The sequence below is a fragment of the Charadrius vociferus genome, unplaced genomic scaffold (genome assembly GCF_000708025.1).
Source record: "Charadrius vociferus isolate BGI_N301 unplaced genomic scaffold, ASM70802v2 scaffold79, whole genome shotgun sequence".
NCBI lineage: Eukaryota > Metazoa > Chordata > Aves > Charadriiformes > Charadriidae > Charadrius > Charadrius vociferus.
Genome location: NW_009650182.1, coordinates 1,625,603 through 1,638,454, shown reverse-complemented (window position 1 = coordinate 1,638,454; position 12,852 = coordinate 1,625,603). Strand labels below are relative to the sequence as shown.

At 42.3% G+C, this 12,852-nt stretch overlaps 1 protein-coding gene across 1 annotated transcript in view; it reads right to left on the bottom strand.

Moving 5' to 3' along the window:
• Nucleotides 1-9,347: 9,347 nt before the first annotated feature.
• Nucleotides 9,348-12,852, bottom strand: part of PENK (proenkephalin) — a 10,381-nt gene continuing 6,876 nt past the window's right edge. The window contains exon 2 of the mRNA XM_009892789.1: nucleotides 9,348-10,330. Coding sequence (XP_009891091.1) covers nucleotides 9,665-10,330 — 666 coding nt within the window. The 3' untranslated portion in view covers nucleotides 9,348-9,664. The remainder of the gene's footprint in view (nucleotides 10,331-12,852) is intronic.

The window sequence follows — 12,852 nt, the reverse complement described above, 5'->3', positions numbered from 1 at the left end:
CAGAGTCTTTTCTTATGTAGTCTGACCAGTTCTTTCTGTCAAATGGTATTCCCTGTCTCCCAATTAATGGAAAAGGCTGAAATTATTTATGACGATGGAACTATATGTTATTTTCTCTCTTTAACCCTTTTCAGCTTGTATGAAAAGCAATGGGGCTATTTCACTAGGATGGGTTATTTATTTGCATGTGGGCACAATGGAATGTGGATGTAGACTTAAACAATTTGCCTTTCTTCTTGTATACTGAAAAAATGAGTTCTTTTGCTACTGACAGTAGTGCTGAGGACTACAGAAGTGGGTTGTCTGATCTCTTTGAGCCTGACTAAGCAGTACCCAGTGTCACTGTGCCGCTGTGGAGCCCAATAGTGATGGGTAACGGGAAGGAAATGTGGTGTTCCTACTCAGGAAGGATCTCTTTTCCGAGATCACTTTCTGAGATCAGGGACTCTGGGTTGGATTCAGGGACTCTGAGCTCCAACAGAAGTGAGACAGTACAGAGCAGAAGGCAAAGAGGATATGCTGATGGATGTCGGGGCATTTAGGCAGACAAACTGCTATGTTTTATAGTAATTGGAGCTTTCTCAAGGCGCAGTCCAACGGATCTAACGAACTTGAATAACCAAGTAGTCTGAAGATCACCAAAGAGAGAACAATGATGCCAAGAACAAGGCAACCAGGAGACCAAAACAGCTAGAGTGTACTAACAGTGCCAGCAAACCACAGAAGATCTCAGAGCTGTGCTGGAATTGGAGGGACAGGTGTCTTCAGTAGTGAAGGATATTATTCAGAAAATTATTTCCTCTAAGCATTTCTCTCTACCTTCTGCTATGCCTATTTATCTTGTCTCAGGAAAAGGCTAGTTAGTGATTTAATTGCTCTTTTCATTAAAATATTGAGAAAACTGAACAATGATGGTATTCACGTTTACACACAGAAGGTAGAGTAGATGTGCCAGCATGCTGACATCTTTTTCGGCCAGGGCTCACCAGTGACTTTAACTTTTTGAGGGCCCACAAAGGTTGGTGCTGGGACAGTGAAGGTTGGGTATGTTTAGAAGGCATTCGCCTGAGAACCCCATTTGAGTAATTTTTGTCTCAGTTACTACAGAGAAACTCAGTATGATGGATACCTGGGAGTGAAATACTTCCCTTATCTTGAGTCTGCTGATCCGCAGCTCGGTAAGCAAAGTTTAGGCATGCATGGGCTCCCGTGGAAGTTCTTGGCTTTGACTGGTTTCCACTGCTTCTGTTCAGATGGGAGCTGACAGCTTTCTTTCTGGCTGATGGGCAAAGAATGAGTTAATCACTTTCTGAGAATGACTTTGTCACATTAGCCATGTCATTAGCTGTCATAGCATGACAGCTATGCTGTATTAACACACACACACACAAAAAGATTTCTTCTATGGAATATTTTTCTAGATGGAGAAATGTGGTGCAGTTGAAATTTCAGTCCCATTTCCCACTCTTGTTACCTAGTTATTTGCAGAGATGAAGATGGAAATGTAGAGAAATGTGAAAGTCTCACTGTAAAACCCATTTATACTGCAGGTCATGTTTGAAAAGTTCTGGTGTATAAGTGCTAAGGAAGGCTTATGCGGCCTATCTGTCTCAACTGCTTTTATGAGAGAAATACACCTATTATTTATACTGCCGCTGCCATTGCTTTCTGCTCATGAGAGAAAGAAAAAGCATTACCTGAAGAAGTGTTTTAGAACATTTTCCAGAGGCGTTAAGTCTACTAGTTAAGATGCAGATTCTCATAGGAGTGAAGGAACAGTTTTCGTAACTCAGTGTCCTGTAATTTTATACGGGTTGGAACCAACATGAGCTCTGATCAGAGGTCTGCACACAGATCTCACTGCAGACTTGGAGTTCAAGTCAACGCATACATTTACATTCAGTAGGAAAATACAGGGTTGGTAAGGTCTTTTGCAAAGAGTCACCACTGGGCTGGAGAAGACTGTGTTGAGAAATAGTGTAATGACAGAAAGGCAAGAGCTCATGGATGCTCCTGTATGCCGACAGATGGGGATAGCAATGGAAAGGTTTAGTATTCATAATCTGTGTACAGGGATATGCCCGCCTTCTCCTTGAGGAAGCAGTGCAGTGCAGTGCTTTTAACAAATCATTTAGCAGAGTGATGTGCTTTTGTGATGACTGTTTAACCTTGAGAGATTTCATTCCATGGTTTCAGCAAGGATTACAGTAAATGCTCAATTTAGGTAAAGTCACAATCTAATTAAACAAATTCAGTCCAAATCCCTGCTGGGCCAGTAAAGATTTGCCTGTCAAATACCTCTAAGCGTTTTCGTTTTCTATAGCAACAGTTAATTGGATATGCAACTGTCAGTTTAAATGCTTTAAATGAGGCTGATGGGATTAGTAATTGAATGCTCGGATTAATGATTTACAGCTGGCTTTGCTACCCTATTCGTTGCTTACAGCTATGTTCATGATAGCTCCCTACCCTTATCAGGTGGGTGGAGTAGTGGTCTATAACCGCAATATAGCTATGATATTATGAAATACAGTTATGATATGGATGTGATGTAATCAGTGAATTCCTGTTGATATGTATAACTACTTTTAATGCTGTGGGTAGCAAGGATTATAATCAAAATCTTAACAGCAGAAAATCTAAAAATAGCCACATGACCTCCATAGTTAGGACTTGGAACTGGAGGTGTCTGTCATTCGCCGACTAAATGTATACAATTGCCTTTCATGGTTTGAGTCAGAAAGCAAATCTCCACGGTGTGGGTGGTGAAATTACATCCAAGGCTGTGAGCGGAGGATGACAAAGGGATTTCTAGGAGAGGTGGTAGGACTGCAAAGGAAGTGGAAGAGATGAAGTCTGTGCACTGCCAAAGCGGTTGCTCTTGGAGAAAGAGACCAGACTGCAAAGCTTAGTCAGGTAGAGGGATCTCTTTGGTGATGCTTGAACCACCCATCTTGGTGGGAACTGAAGAGAAGCATGAAAGTTTTAAGGCTGTGGTAGGGAAGTCGTTACCCTGTCCTCTCTGTGATTTTTTAGATCCCACTTCAGTGCTTTAAAGGGCCAGAAATATGGTACGCGCCTTTGAGTTGTCCCAGAACAACACAGAATTCACAGAATTCACACAGAATTCACAGAATTGTTAGGGTTGGAAGGGACCTCTGGAGATCATCTAGTCCAACCCTCCTGCCAGAGCAGGGTCACCTACAGCACGTTACACAGGACAGCGTCCAGGCGGGTTTTGAATGTCTCCAGAGTGGGAGACTCCACCACCTCTCTGGGCAGCCTGTTCCAGTGCTCCACTACCCTCAAAGTAAAGAAGTTCCTTCTCATGTTAAGATGGAACTTCCTATGTTCAAGTTTATGCCCATTACCCCTCGTCCTATCACTGGGCGCCACTGAAAAAAGACTACTCCCATCCCCCTGGCATCCTCCCATTAAGTATTTGTATGTATTAATAAGATCCCCCCTCAATCTTCTTTTCTCTAGACTAAAGAGACCCAAGTCCCTCAGCCTTTCCTCATAAGAAAGGTGCTCCAGTCCCCTAATCATCTTTGTTGCCCTTTGCTGGACCCTCTCCAGCAGTTCCCTGTCTTTCTTGAACTGGGGAGCCCAGAACTGGACACAGTACTCCAGATGCGGTCTCACCAGGGCAGAGTAGAGGGGGAGGATGACCTCCCTCGACCTGCTGGCCACACTCTTCTTGATGCACCCCAGGATGCCATTCGCCTTCTTGGCCGCCAGGGCACATTGCTGGCTCATGGTCATCCTGTTGTCCACCAGGACTCCCAGGTCCCTCTCCACAGAGCTGCTCTCCAGGAGGTCAGCCCCCAACCTGTACTGGTGCATGGGGTTATTCCTCCCCAGGTGCAGTACCCTACACTTACCCTTGTTGAACTTCATAAGGTTTCTTTCTGCCCAACTCTCCAGCCTGGCGAGGTCACGCTGTAAGGCAGCACAGCCTTCTGGCGTGTCAGCCACTCCTCCCAGTTTTGTGTCATCAGCAAACTTGCTGATGGTACACTCTATCCCTTCATCCAGATCATTGATGAATATGTTGAACAAAACTGGGCCCAGTACTGACCCCTGAGGGACACCACTTGTTACTAACCTCCAACTAGACTCTGCGCCACTAACCACAACCCTCTGAGCTCTATCTGTGAGCCAGTTCTCAATCCACCTCACCGTCCATTCATCTAAGCCACACTTCCTAAGCTTTCCTGTGAGGATGATGTGGGAGACAGTGTCGAAAGCCTTGCCAAAGTCAAGGTAGACAACATCCACTGCCCTCCCCTCATCCACCCATCTAGTTACTTTGTCATAGAAGGCTATCAGATTAGTCAGACATGACTTCCCCTTGGTGAATCCATGTTGACTACTTCTGATAATCTTCTTTTCATCCAGGTGCTTTGAGATGACTCCCAGAACAAGCTGCTCCATCATCTTCCCAGGGATGGAGGTGAGGCTGACCGGCCTGTAGTTTCCCGGGTCATCCTTCCTGCCCTTTTTGAAGACTGGAGTGACATTGGCTATCCTCCAGTCCTCAGGCACCTCACCTGTCCTCCAGGACCTTTCAAAGATAATGGAGAGAGGCCCAGCAATGACTTCCCCCAGCTCCCTCAGCACACGAGGGTGCATCCCATCAGGCCCCATGGATTTATGTATATCCAATTTATCTAACTGATCTTTAACGTGCTCCTTGTCAACCAAGGGATAGTCTTGTTTCCCCCAGACTTTCTCTGTTACCTGCAAAGTCGGGGTCTCACAAGGACTGGCCCGAACAGTGAAGACAGAAGCAAAGAAGGCATTTAGCAACTCCGCCTTCTCTGCATCATCCGTCACCACAGCACCTGTCTCATTCAACAACGGGCCCACATTTTCCCTAGTTTTCCTTTTGTCTCCTATATACTTAAAGAAACCCTTCCTGTTGGCCTTGACATCCCTCGCCAGGTTCAATTCCAAGGCTGCCTTGGCTTTCCTTGTTTCCTCCCTGCATAACCTGACAGCATTCTTGTATTCCTCCCAAGCAGTCAGCCCCTTCTTCCACCTATTGTAAACTCCCTTCTTCCACCTGAGCCTTTTCAGAAGGTCCCTGCTCAGCCAAGCAGGTCTCCTTCTCCCCTTGCCTGATTTCTTGCTCTTTGGGATGCACTGATCCTGAGCTTGGAGGAGGTGACGCTTAAATAGCAGCCAGCTCTCTAGAGCCCCCTTACCCTCTAGAGCCCTTTCCCATGGGATTTGCCCAAGCAATTCTTTGAAACGATCAAATTTAGCCCTCCTGAAGTTTAGGGTTTCAACTCTACTTGTCATTTTGTCTATTCTACACTTAATCCTGAACTCTATCTTCTCATGATCGCTGCAGCCCAGTCTGCCCCCAACCTTTACATCCTCCACCAGTCCCTCTTTGTTTGTGAGTATCAGGTCCAGTAAAGCACCTCTCCTTGTAGGTTCCTCCACCACCTGAGTGGTGTAAACAACACTGTAAATAAAATGAGTTTTGGGGCCAGGTAACCCATACCAGGACCAGGAACTCCTTCATTCTCAAAGCAACCTAGAGTCAGGGAACTTAACTATTCATTTGCCTTCTAAATTGCAAATTCTGGGATGCTTCTGTTGGCATTAGAAGGAACCTTGCTGTCTGTGTCCGCCTGAGCTCTGCTTGAGGAAGAAGGCTGTAAAGAAAACTACCCGTGGCACTGAGATGTATACATGAACTGTAGAGTTGTGCTATGGATTTGTCCTTTTGCCTTACATGTAGGCCTCCAAACCCATCCTTAATGACAGACAGGCTTTTATAGACCATATATTGAAATCTCTGGTTCCTGTTAATTAAGTTCCCTTCAGAATTAAAATGAGCCAGTGTTCATATTTAGAGTCTATGCCGAGCAGCTTAATAATATTTATTTGAGTGTATTAAATTAGAACATGTTTCTGTTCTTATAAAGAGTCTATCTTGGGAAACATTATCTGAAACAGCTAACAACATTGATGTTATAATTACTTGTATTTATGACATGGTTATAAACAATTATAAAGTAAAGAACTATAATTATTTATAAATATTTACAAAATAATTATTGTAATAATAATTTTGCAGTCAATTATATTTATTGTATATCATACTACATATTCATTTATCAGAAAAAAAAATCAAAAATTGAATTTGAAAAAAATTCAAAGTTATGCTCTGCATTTTTCAGCTCACAGAATATGCCAAGTTCATCTGAGACATGGGAATGGCTGTATGACCTTTCCTCATTATTCCAAGATTTAAGCTTAGGTTTTCAGGCAGAGCTCCAGCTGCATGCAGTTTGGTATTCAGAAATCATTGTATTCATCAGCTTCTCTCTCCCTCATGATCTGCTCCTGTATGTGAACTCCCTTTGGTTCAGGAAATCCCTTTTTTTTTTTTTGCTTCCTTCCTCTAACTAGTTCCTATTAAAAAGCCCAACTCGTCCTTACTTAGCCTCAATTAGACTATCTTTTTCTTCTTTTTGTTCCTAATGCAGAGGCATTAATCTCTTCAACTGGTCTACACCCTTCCAGCATTCATTGTTCATATTCAGTTTTTGTTACACTTACTCTATTCAGACCAATGATACTGTATTTGATCATACTCTGGAATATTGATTGCCAAGGCAATGATAAAAGCCAGGGAAAGGAAATGTAGTATCTGGTTTTGGTCTCAGGGTGACATTTTTTCCTTCAGAATACTCCTGCAGTTAATTTTCTTTCCAGACATGAGGCTTTCCTCCTTTCTGCTTTTATTTATACAAAGCAATACAGCTGCTTCAATGATCTTCTGATGAAGTGACAGTTCTAGGAATGTATTGTAAGAGGAAAATTAGGAGACGCTTTCAGAACTTGGACCAAGACTGAGATGCCCTTTGTCATCTCCCAGCCCAGTAGACCCTATCTTCAGCCTTACTTTTGATTTGTGACTTAATAAAGTGGACTTCAGGAAACCTTGCTTGATTCACTGGCACACTTTGAGCTGATTTCATCTGAAATGTTAATTACAGAGAATGTTAAAACACTTTAGTGTTAGAGAGCCTCTGAGTGATGGCATAACTGAAGTCATAAGAAATTCCACATCAACAGAAGAAATTAGATCTTACTCTAATTTCATGTCTTTTAAATTATAATTATTAAAGCAAGAAAGTATCTGACTGGAGAGGTTCTCAATTATAATGGAAGGAATGAGAACTATTCTGCTTTGCTATTTCATTCAGCAAATCAAAGCCGCATGTCCCTTCCATGTACATTGCCACCTGCCTGTTCAACCTTGGAAGAGACTTACTCCTCCACTTTGCTTTCTCTCACTCCTGTTTTGGGTCGCATGCATATATCACAGTTAGATGCTTGTACCAAGTACTTTTTTTACTATATATATTGATATAAATGGGAAGGTTTAGTAGATCAAAAATCTTAATTCTTCAAGATACATACTAGGTCTATAGAGCTTTGGGAGTTTTATTCCTCGTTAAATCACCAATTTTTTGTTAACTGCGAAGGATGGGTGACACCTGGTAAACCTTTTGGATCATCAAGTACAACGATGCTTGTTTTAGTTAGAAGGCTGGCAAAGGCCTCTCTTTGACTAAATTAGAGGTAAGTAAGTTTTAGGGAAAAGGAGTTGAATAAATGTTGAAGTGATAGATTAAGGATGCAACTGCATTGCCATTTTAGTTCTTTCTGGGGTGTATGTTTGAAGCAAACCTGTTGCTGCTGCCTGCATCCCATGCATGGGTTTGTGCTGCACAGCAGGCTCAGTGTGCACAGCCCGAGGTCCTTGTGGATGAAACCACGTAGGCGATGCGTTCCAGGAGCCTGACTGATGTCCTCCAGCCGCTGGTGGGCAGGTGCTACGGGGGGGAAAGAACAGGACAAAGATTTTTCCCGTGGCTGGTGGCATCTTGAAGAACTCTCTAGAAAGGTGATAGGGAGCACAACTGAATCCTGAAACAGCCAGGGAGCCTCTACAGGCATCTCTATTTTCTGCCTTTTAAAATTTGGTATTGTCAGTTCTATACAGCAGAAAGAGGAAAATAGGTGCCCTGCTTTTTATTGAAGGAAAAGGAACACCTTGCAGTTTATCAACTCATCAGAAGGATTTTGGCCACTTCAGACCACCTACATCCTCCTCTAAAGGCCAAGCCAAAAATCATCACAGCTAATTGTATGTGATGAGGCTTTTAAGTGTGTATTTAAACACAGCTTTATTTTTAAAAGTGCTGAGTATCTGGAAGATCCCACTGACCTGAAGTTAAAGAAAAGTCAGACCCTTAATTTGCCCTTTGTGTCAATAGGTAGAACTGGGCAAAACCAAAATACAGTTACGGAAGGCAGAGCCACAGATAGTTTTAGACATCTAGCTCCCATAAAGTATTTCAGAAATAATCAAGTATCTAATCAACAGCTTTGAGGATTTTAACTGTAGAAACTTGACATTACTGTCAGTGCCGGTGCTTAAAGTGATTATTATCATGTTAATTAAGTGGGAAGTAACCAGTAACTAGTAGCAGTAAGTGGGGGAAAAGTGCTCACAGACTAGTAATCTAGGGCGACAGCCAGAATTATGGAATGAAGCGCACACTGGGGTGGGAGTTGGCTTTTGGTGTGAGTGCCACCTATGTAAGTGCCAAAGGATCTACAGTGGTAGCGTTGGGTTCTCTGTTTGTTCTCAGATTTACTTGTACTGCCTTTGTTCGAAACAGAAAAGACTGTCCAGCAGTTTCACGTATTTCAGTAGTGCCCAAGTGATTTATACCAGCTGAGGAATCAAACACAAGGCTGTTCCATGGAAAACTGTTTGTCAGGTGCTCTGTAAAATTAGGATTTCCAAGGTTTTTTTACGCAGTTTTGGGTCACGTTTATTTTGCACAAACTGACTTACCACTTTTTCAGTGTTTATAACTTTAAGGCCAACTGTACAATTCTATATTGGATGGATACAAAAGGTGTAACTAATCAAATGTGGCATCGTGTTGTGCACTGGAGAAATGTTTTTAGTGCTTTAAGTTAAACACACTTACAGGTTGGGTTTTTTTTTCATGTGAAATGGCTGAACACTATGAATTATAAATTAAGGCTTTAAACATTTATTCTGTTAACTGGTTTAAATGAGACCAGTTAGAGCAAATACAGTCATATCTGCTTTAAAGCATATTTATTATTCTAGTATTCTAAGAAACTGAGAAAACTAAAGACAAAAATGTGTTTCAGCTGTTGTGTGTGCAGTACAAATTCCGTAATTACAGAAAAGAGGTTGACATTGCTGTGACTGCTTAAAGAAAAATTGAGATGATGTTTGATTAAATGACTGAGAGAAAATAAATAACATTTCAGAATTTATGCAGTTAGGATGAAGAATTTATTGTATATACAGTTAAGCAACTCTACTGAAGATGTACTTCCTCTTTAAAGAAAATGAATACAGTAATCAAAATACTTCTAGCATGGAAACTACAATACAGACTGAAACTTGACTAAAACAGAAATTAGTTATTTGACTTGAAGGAACACATAACCTGAAACAACAAATCGCAGGTTGCATCATTAACCAAGGACAGTAAAAAACTGTACAGTACAAGCAACACGTTACAATAAGTTATGACCAATAAGGCAGTCTTTCTCATTTAGGACAAAAGGGATAAAGGGAAAGGTATTAAAATCTCATAAATCCACCATATCTCTTTTCCATCTCTGGAACCTCTTTGGAATAAATTTCCCCATCTTCTTCTGAAGGGAGAATGGAGTCGGCGAAGCGCTTAAGAAACCCACCGTATCGTTTCTGGTAATCCAGCCACCATTCTGGCCTCCCCACTCTTCTCATGAAACCACCGTATCTCTTTTGCAGCTCTTTGGCTTCATCTTCCAATTCGGGGCTGCGCTTTATGCTTCTCATGAAGCCTCCATATCTTTTGCTGACATCCCCGTCGTTTTCATTTATCTCTCGGTAATGCCCCGCTTCAGGGTTATCCCCTGTTCCTAGAAGCTCCTTCAGCAGATCAGAGGAATTAGCAAGAGCATCGTCATCCGAGTCTTTCTTCATAAACCCTCCGTACCTCTTAGCCAGGATTTCTCCTCCGTTAGCTTCATCCTCTGGTTCTACCCGGTAGAGCTCATCCATTTTCTTCATGAACCCGCCGTATCTTTTCATGAAGCCTCCGTACTTCTTTGCAAGCAAATGGTTCTCATCCAGATCCTTCCTGTCTCCTGGAGCAATGTTGCCATCCTCAGAAAGATCCAGCTTTGCCAGTTGCAGGAGCTCCTTGCAGGTCTCCCAGGCTTTGGCAGAAGGCAGCTTTCCTTCACATTCTAGCGTACATGCCTGAAAAATGGATGCGGTTTACTGAGAACGATTTGACAGTAACAAGCACCTCACTGCCACCTTGTCTTAGCGTTACTTGTTTTTAAAAGACCATGAGCGAGCCTCTCCTTGTGAGTGGCTTGGAAGGACCGCTTTTCGTGAGCAGTTGATTTGGTATCTGTCTGTTCCAAAGTTTTTCATATCCCTCTCTTAAGGACATGGTTGTCTCCACTCTAAGAGACGGAACACCAGACAAGATGGATCGCGGGTCCTGTATGTCAAGGCTGCCCCTAAGTTTCTGTTTCAAAGGAAGCCACATGTGCGGTTCCTGCACCTCCCTTAAGCTCAGGTGCGTTGTTATGATTGTTTTTTTTTTTTTTTTATTCAGTACTGGGAAGCTAAAAACCAATTGTGGTTTGCTTCACAATGAAAGTGTAGAAGCGTATTCAGTCTTCATAATTACAAGTAACATTCAGAAATTTTAGGAAAAGTTACACGGCACTGTCATTGCAAAGAAGCCAGCTGCACTGTACTGCTCAGTATCTTCAATAGCTTTAAAGGCTGTATTTCTGCCCGTTACCATTAGTTTCTCTCCGTGGAACAGATCTTTCAAATGTGTACCAACAAAAATGCAGAAATACAGGTGCTCTCGGGCAGGATCAGAGCTCTGGTTTTGCTAGTTTGACATACGAAGTAGTGACCATCAGAAAGGGAAAAAAGCCTAAGCTGCGTTGCTTCTGACTGTAATGAAAAATTTTCAGGCTAAGATATAAAAAAAAGTTTCCTGTATGCATATTTCATAACATGTCCTGTAAAGATAATAACATATGTATTAGCTACTACTCTCTCTGTTGTGTCAGGGGAATTACTTCTTGTGAAGTCACACTCTTCAGTTGCAAAAAAGATGAATCCCGTGTTTTTCCTTCATGTCGACGGTTTTCATACCACAATAATTTAAGAAGAAATAATCCATCTTTTCATTAAAATGAGCACTTTTATGCCTATGCATGATGTTTTTTAAGGATCTCAGTATGTTTTAAAAGTGTGAAATTAAACCCCAGCCCAGTTCTCTGTAATAGCTAACTGACCAGCTTTCTACCTTTGGCCTTACCTGTCTCAAGTCCCATTTTAGTTTATTTATATATGATTTTTATATGATCACAAGAAAATTAAAGGGAATTACGTATTTTGTGATGCAATAATTTAAATGCCACTACATGCTTATTGCTATATACATTATAGTTATTCTGTAAAGAGAATGGGATCTCAGCTTCAGTCTGACTTCGAAATTGCTCTAAATCAAAGCAAGAATAGGTCTTTCCCCTTCTCAACTAGTTTTAATAATCCCGTATTGCCAAATGAACATATGTCATCTTATAGGTGTGAATAACCAGGTACAATGTGAGAAATCTTGTATCTTACAGATATGATGTAATACATTCAGTTATGATGTTACTAGATGCTAGTATCTAGAAACATTTGTTTCTAAAAATTGTTTGTACATGTACAATCAACATAAGGTATGGCACATTGTTTCTTTTCCTATTCAGCTAATAAGTGGTGTTATTGAATGGAATTTTGATTCTTTCTTGAATAGTTACTGAAGGTGTAGAAGAGAGAGTATCAATATAGACATCCACAACATACACTCGAAAAAGCACATATCCCTCCCTCCAAAAGAGCAAACTATCACTTTTTTCCCTAGTTGACATTAAAGCTAAAGTTTGATTGAAAGCTAATGTAAGCAAAAAAAGTACAGGGAACCGTTTTGCCAGCCATCCTAAGAATATTGCCCTTATGAACCTGCTGTGGTTAAAAGTGAGTCCTTGTGCTTTTGGAGTAAGCAGTGATTCCTAATTCTGCATGAGAATAGTGTCCAGTCCTTCCTTTTGTGTGCTCCCAAATAATTGATGACATCATAGGGACAAAACTTTTCAGGCCATTCAATGTGCATCTATTTGAGGTCAGGAACCACAGGTGCCACTGACAAAGGGCTCGGTAGCCTGAGTTCCCACCTTCTTCAGGGAGGACTGAGGGACCCCAGACTTTTGCTCCCCCTGATCTTTAAATTTCAAGTTGAGTTGCCTTTGTGACTATACTTTTAAATAATTTCAATACCATTAAAAGTACAGATACCTCCTCCTCCCCCCCCCCACATTCTTGAATTTTCATACCAAGATTTGCCTTGGGAGACAATGCCAAAGGGATCTTTCCCAGGCATATTCCTAACGCTGTGCAAAGTGGAAGAGCTGCGGGAGGCGTTGCTACTCAAACCGGGCTTGAACCCCACTTTTTGTGAGATTTCAGGCAGATCCCCCCTCTTTTCAGCTCGACAGCCGTCCTGCCTGGCGGGAACTCATCCTGCCAGGGAGTCCGCGGCCGGGGGTCGGGACACCTCTCCCGTCCCGCCCGGCGTTCCCCTGCCCCGCCGAGGCTGAAGCGCCCGGCAGCGACCTCTCCTCTCCCGGCAGAGCTGCCCTCTCCGACGGCATTTCCCTTCCCCCTTAGGTTTACAGTCCGCTTTTTCCTCGGCCCCCCCACCC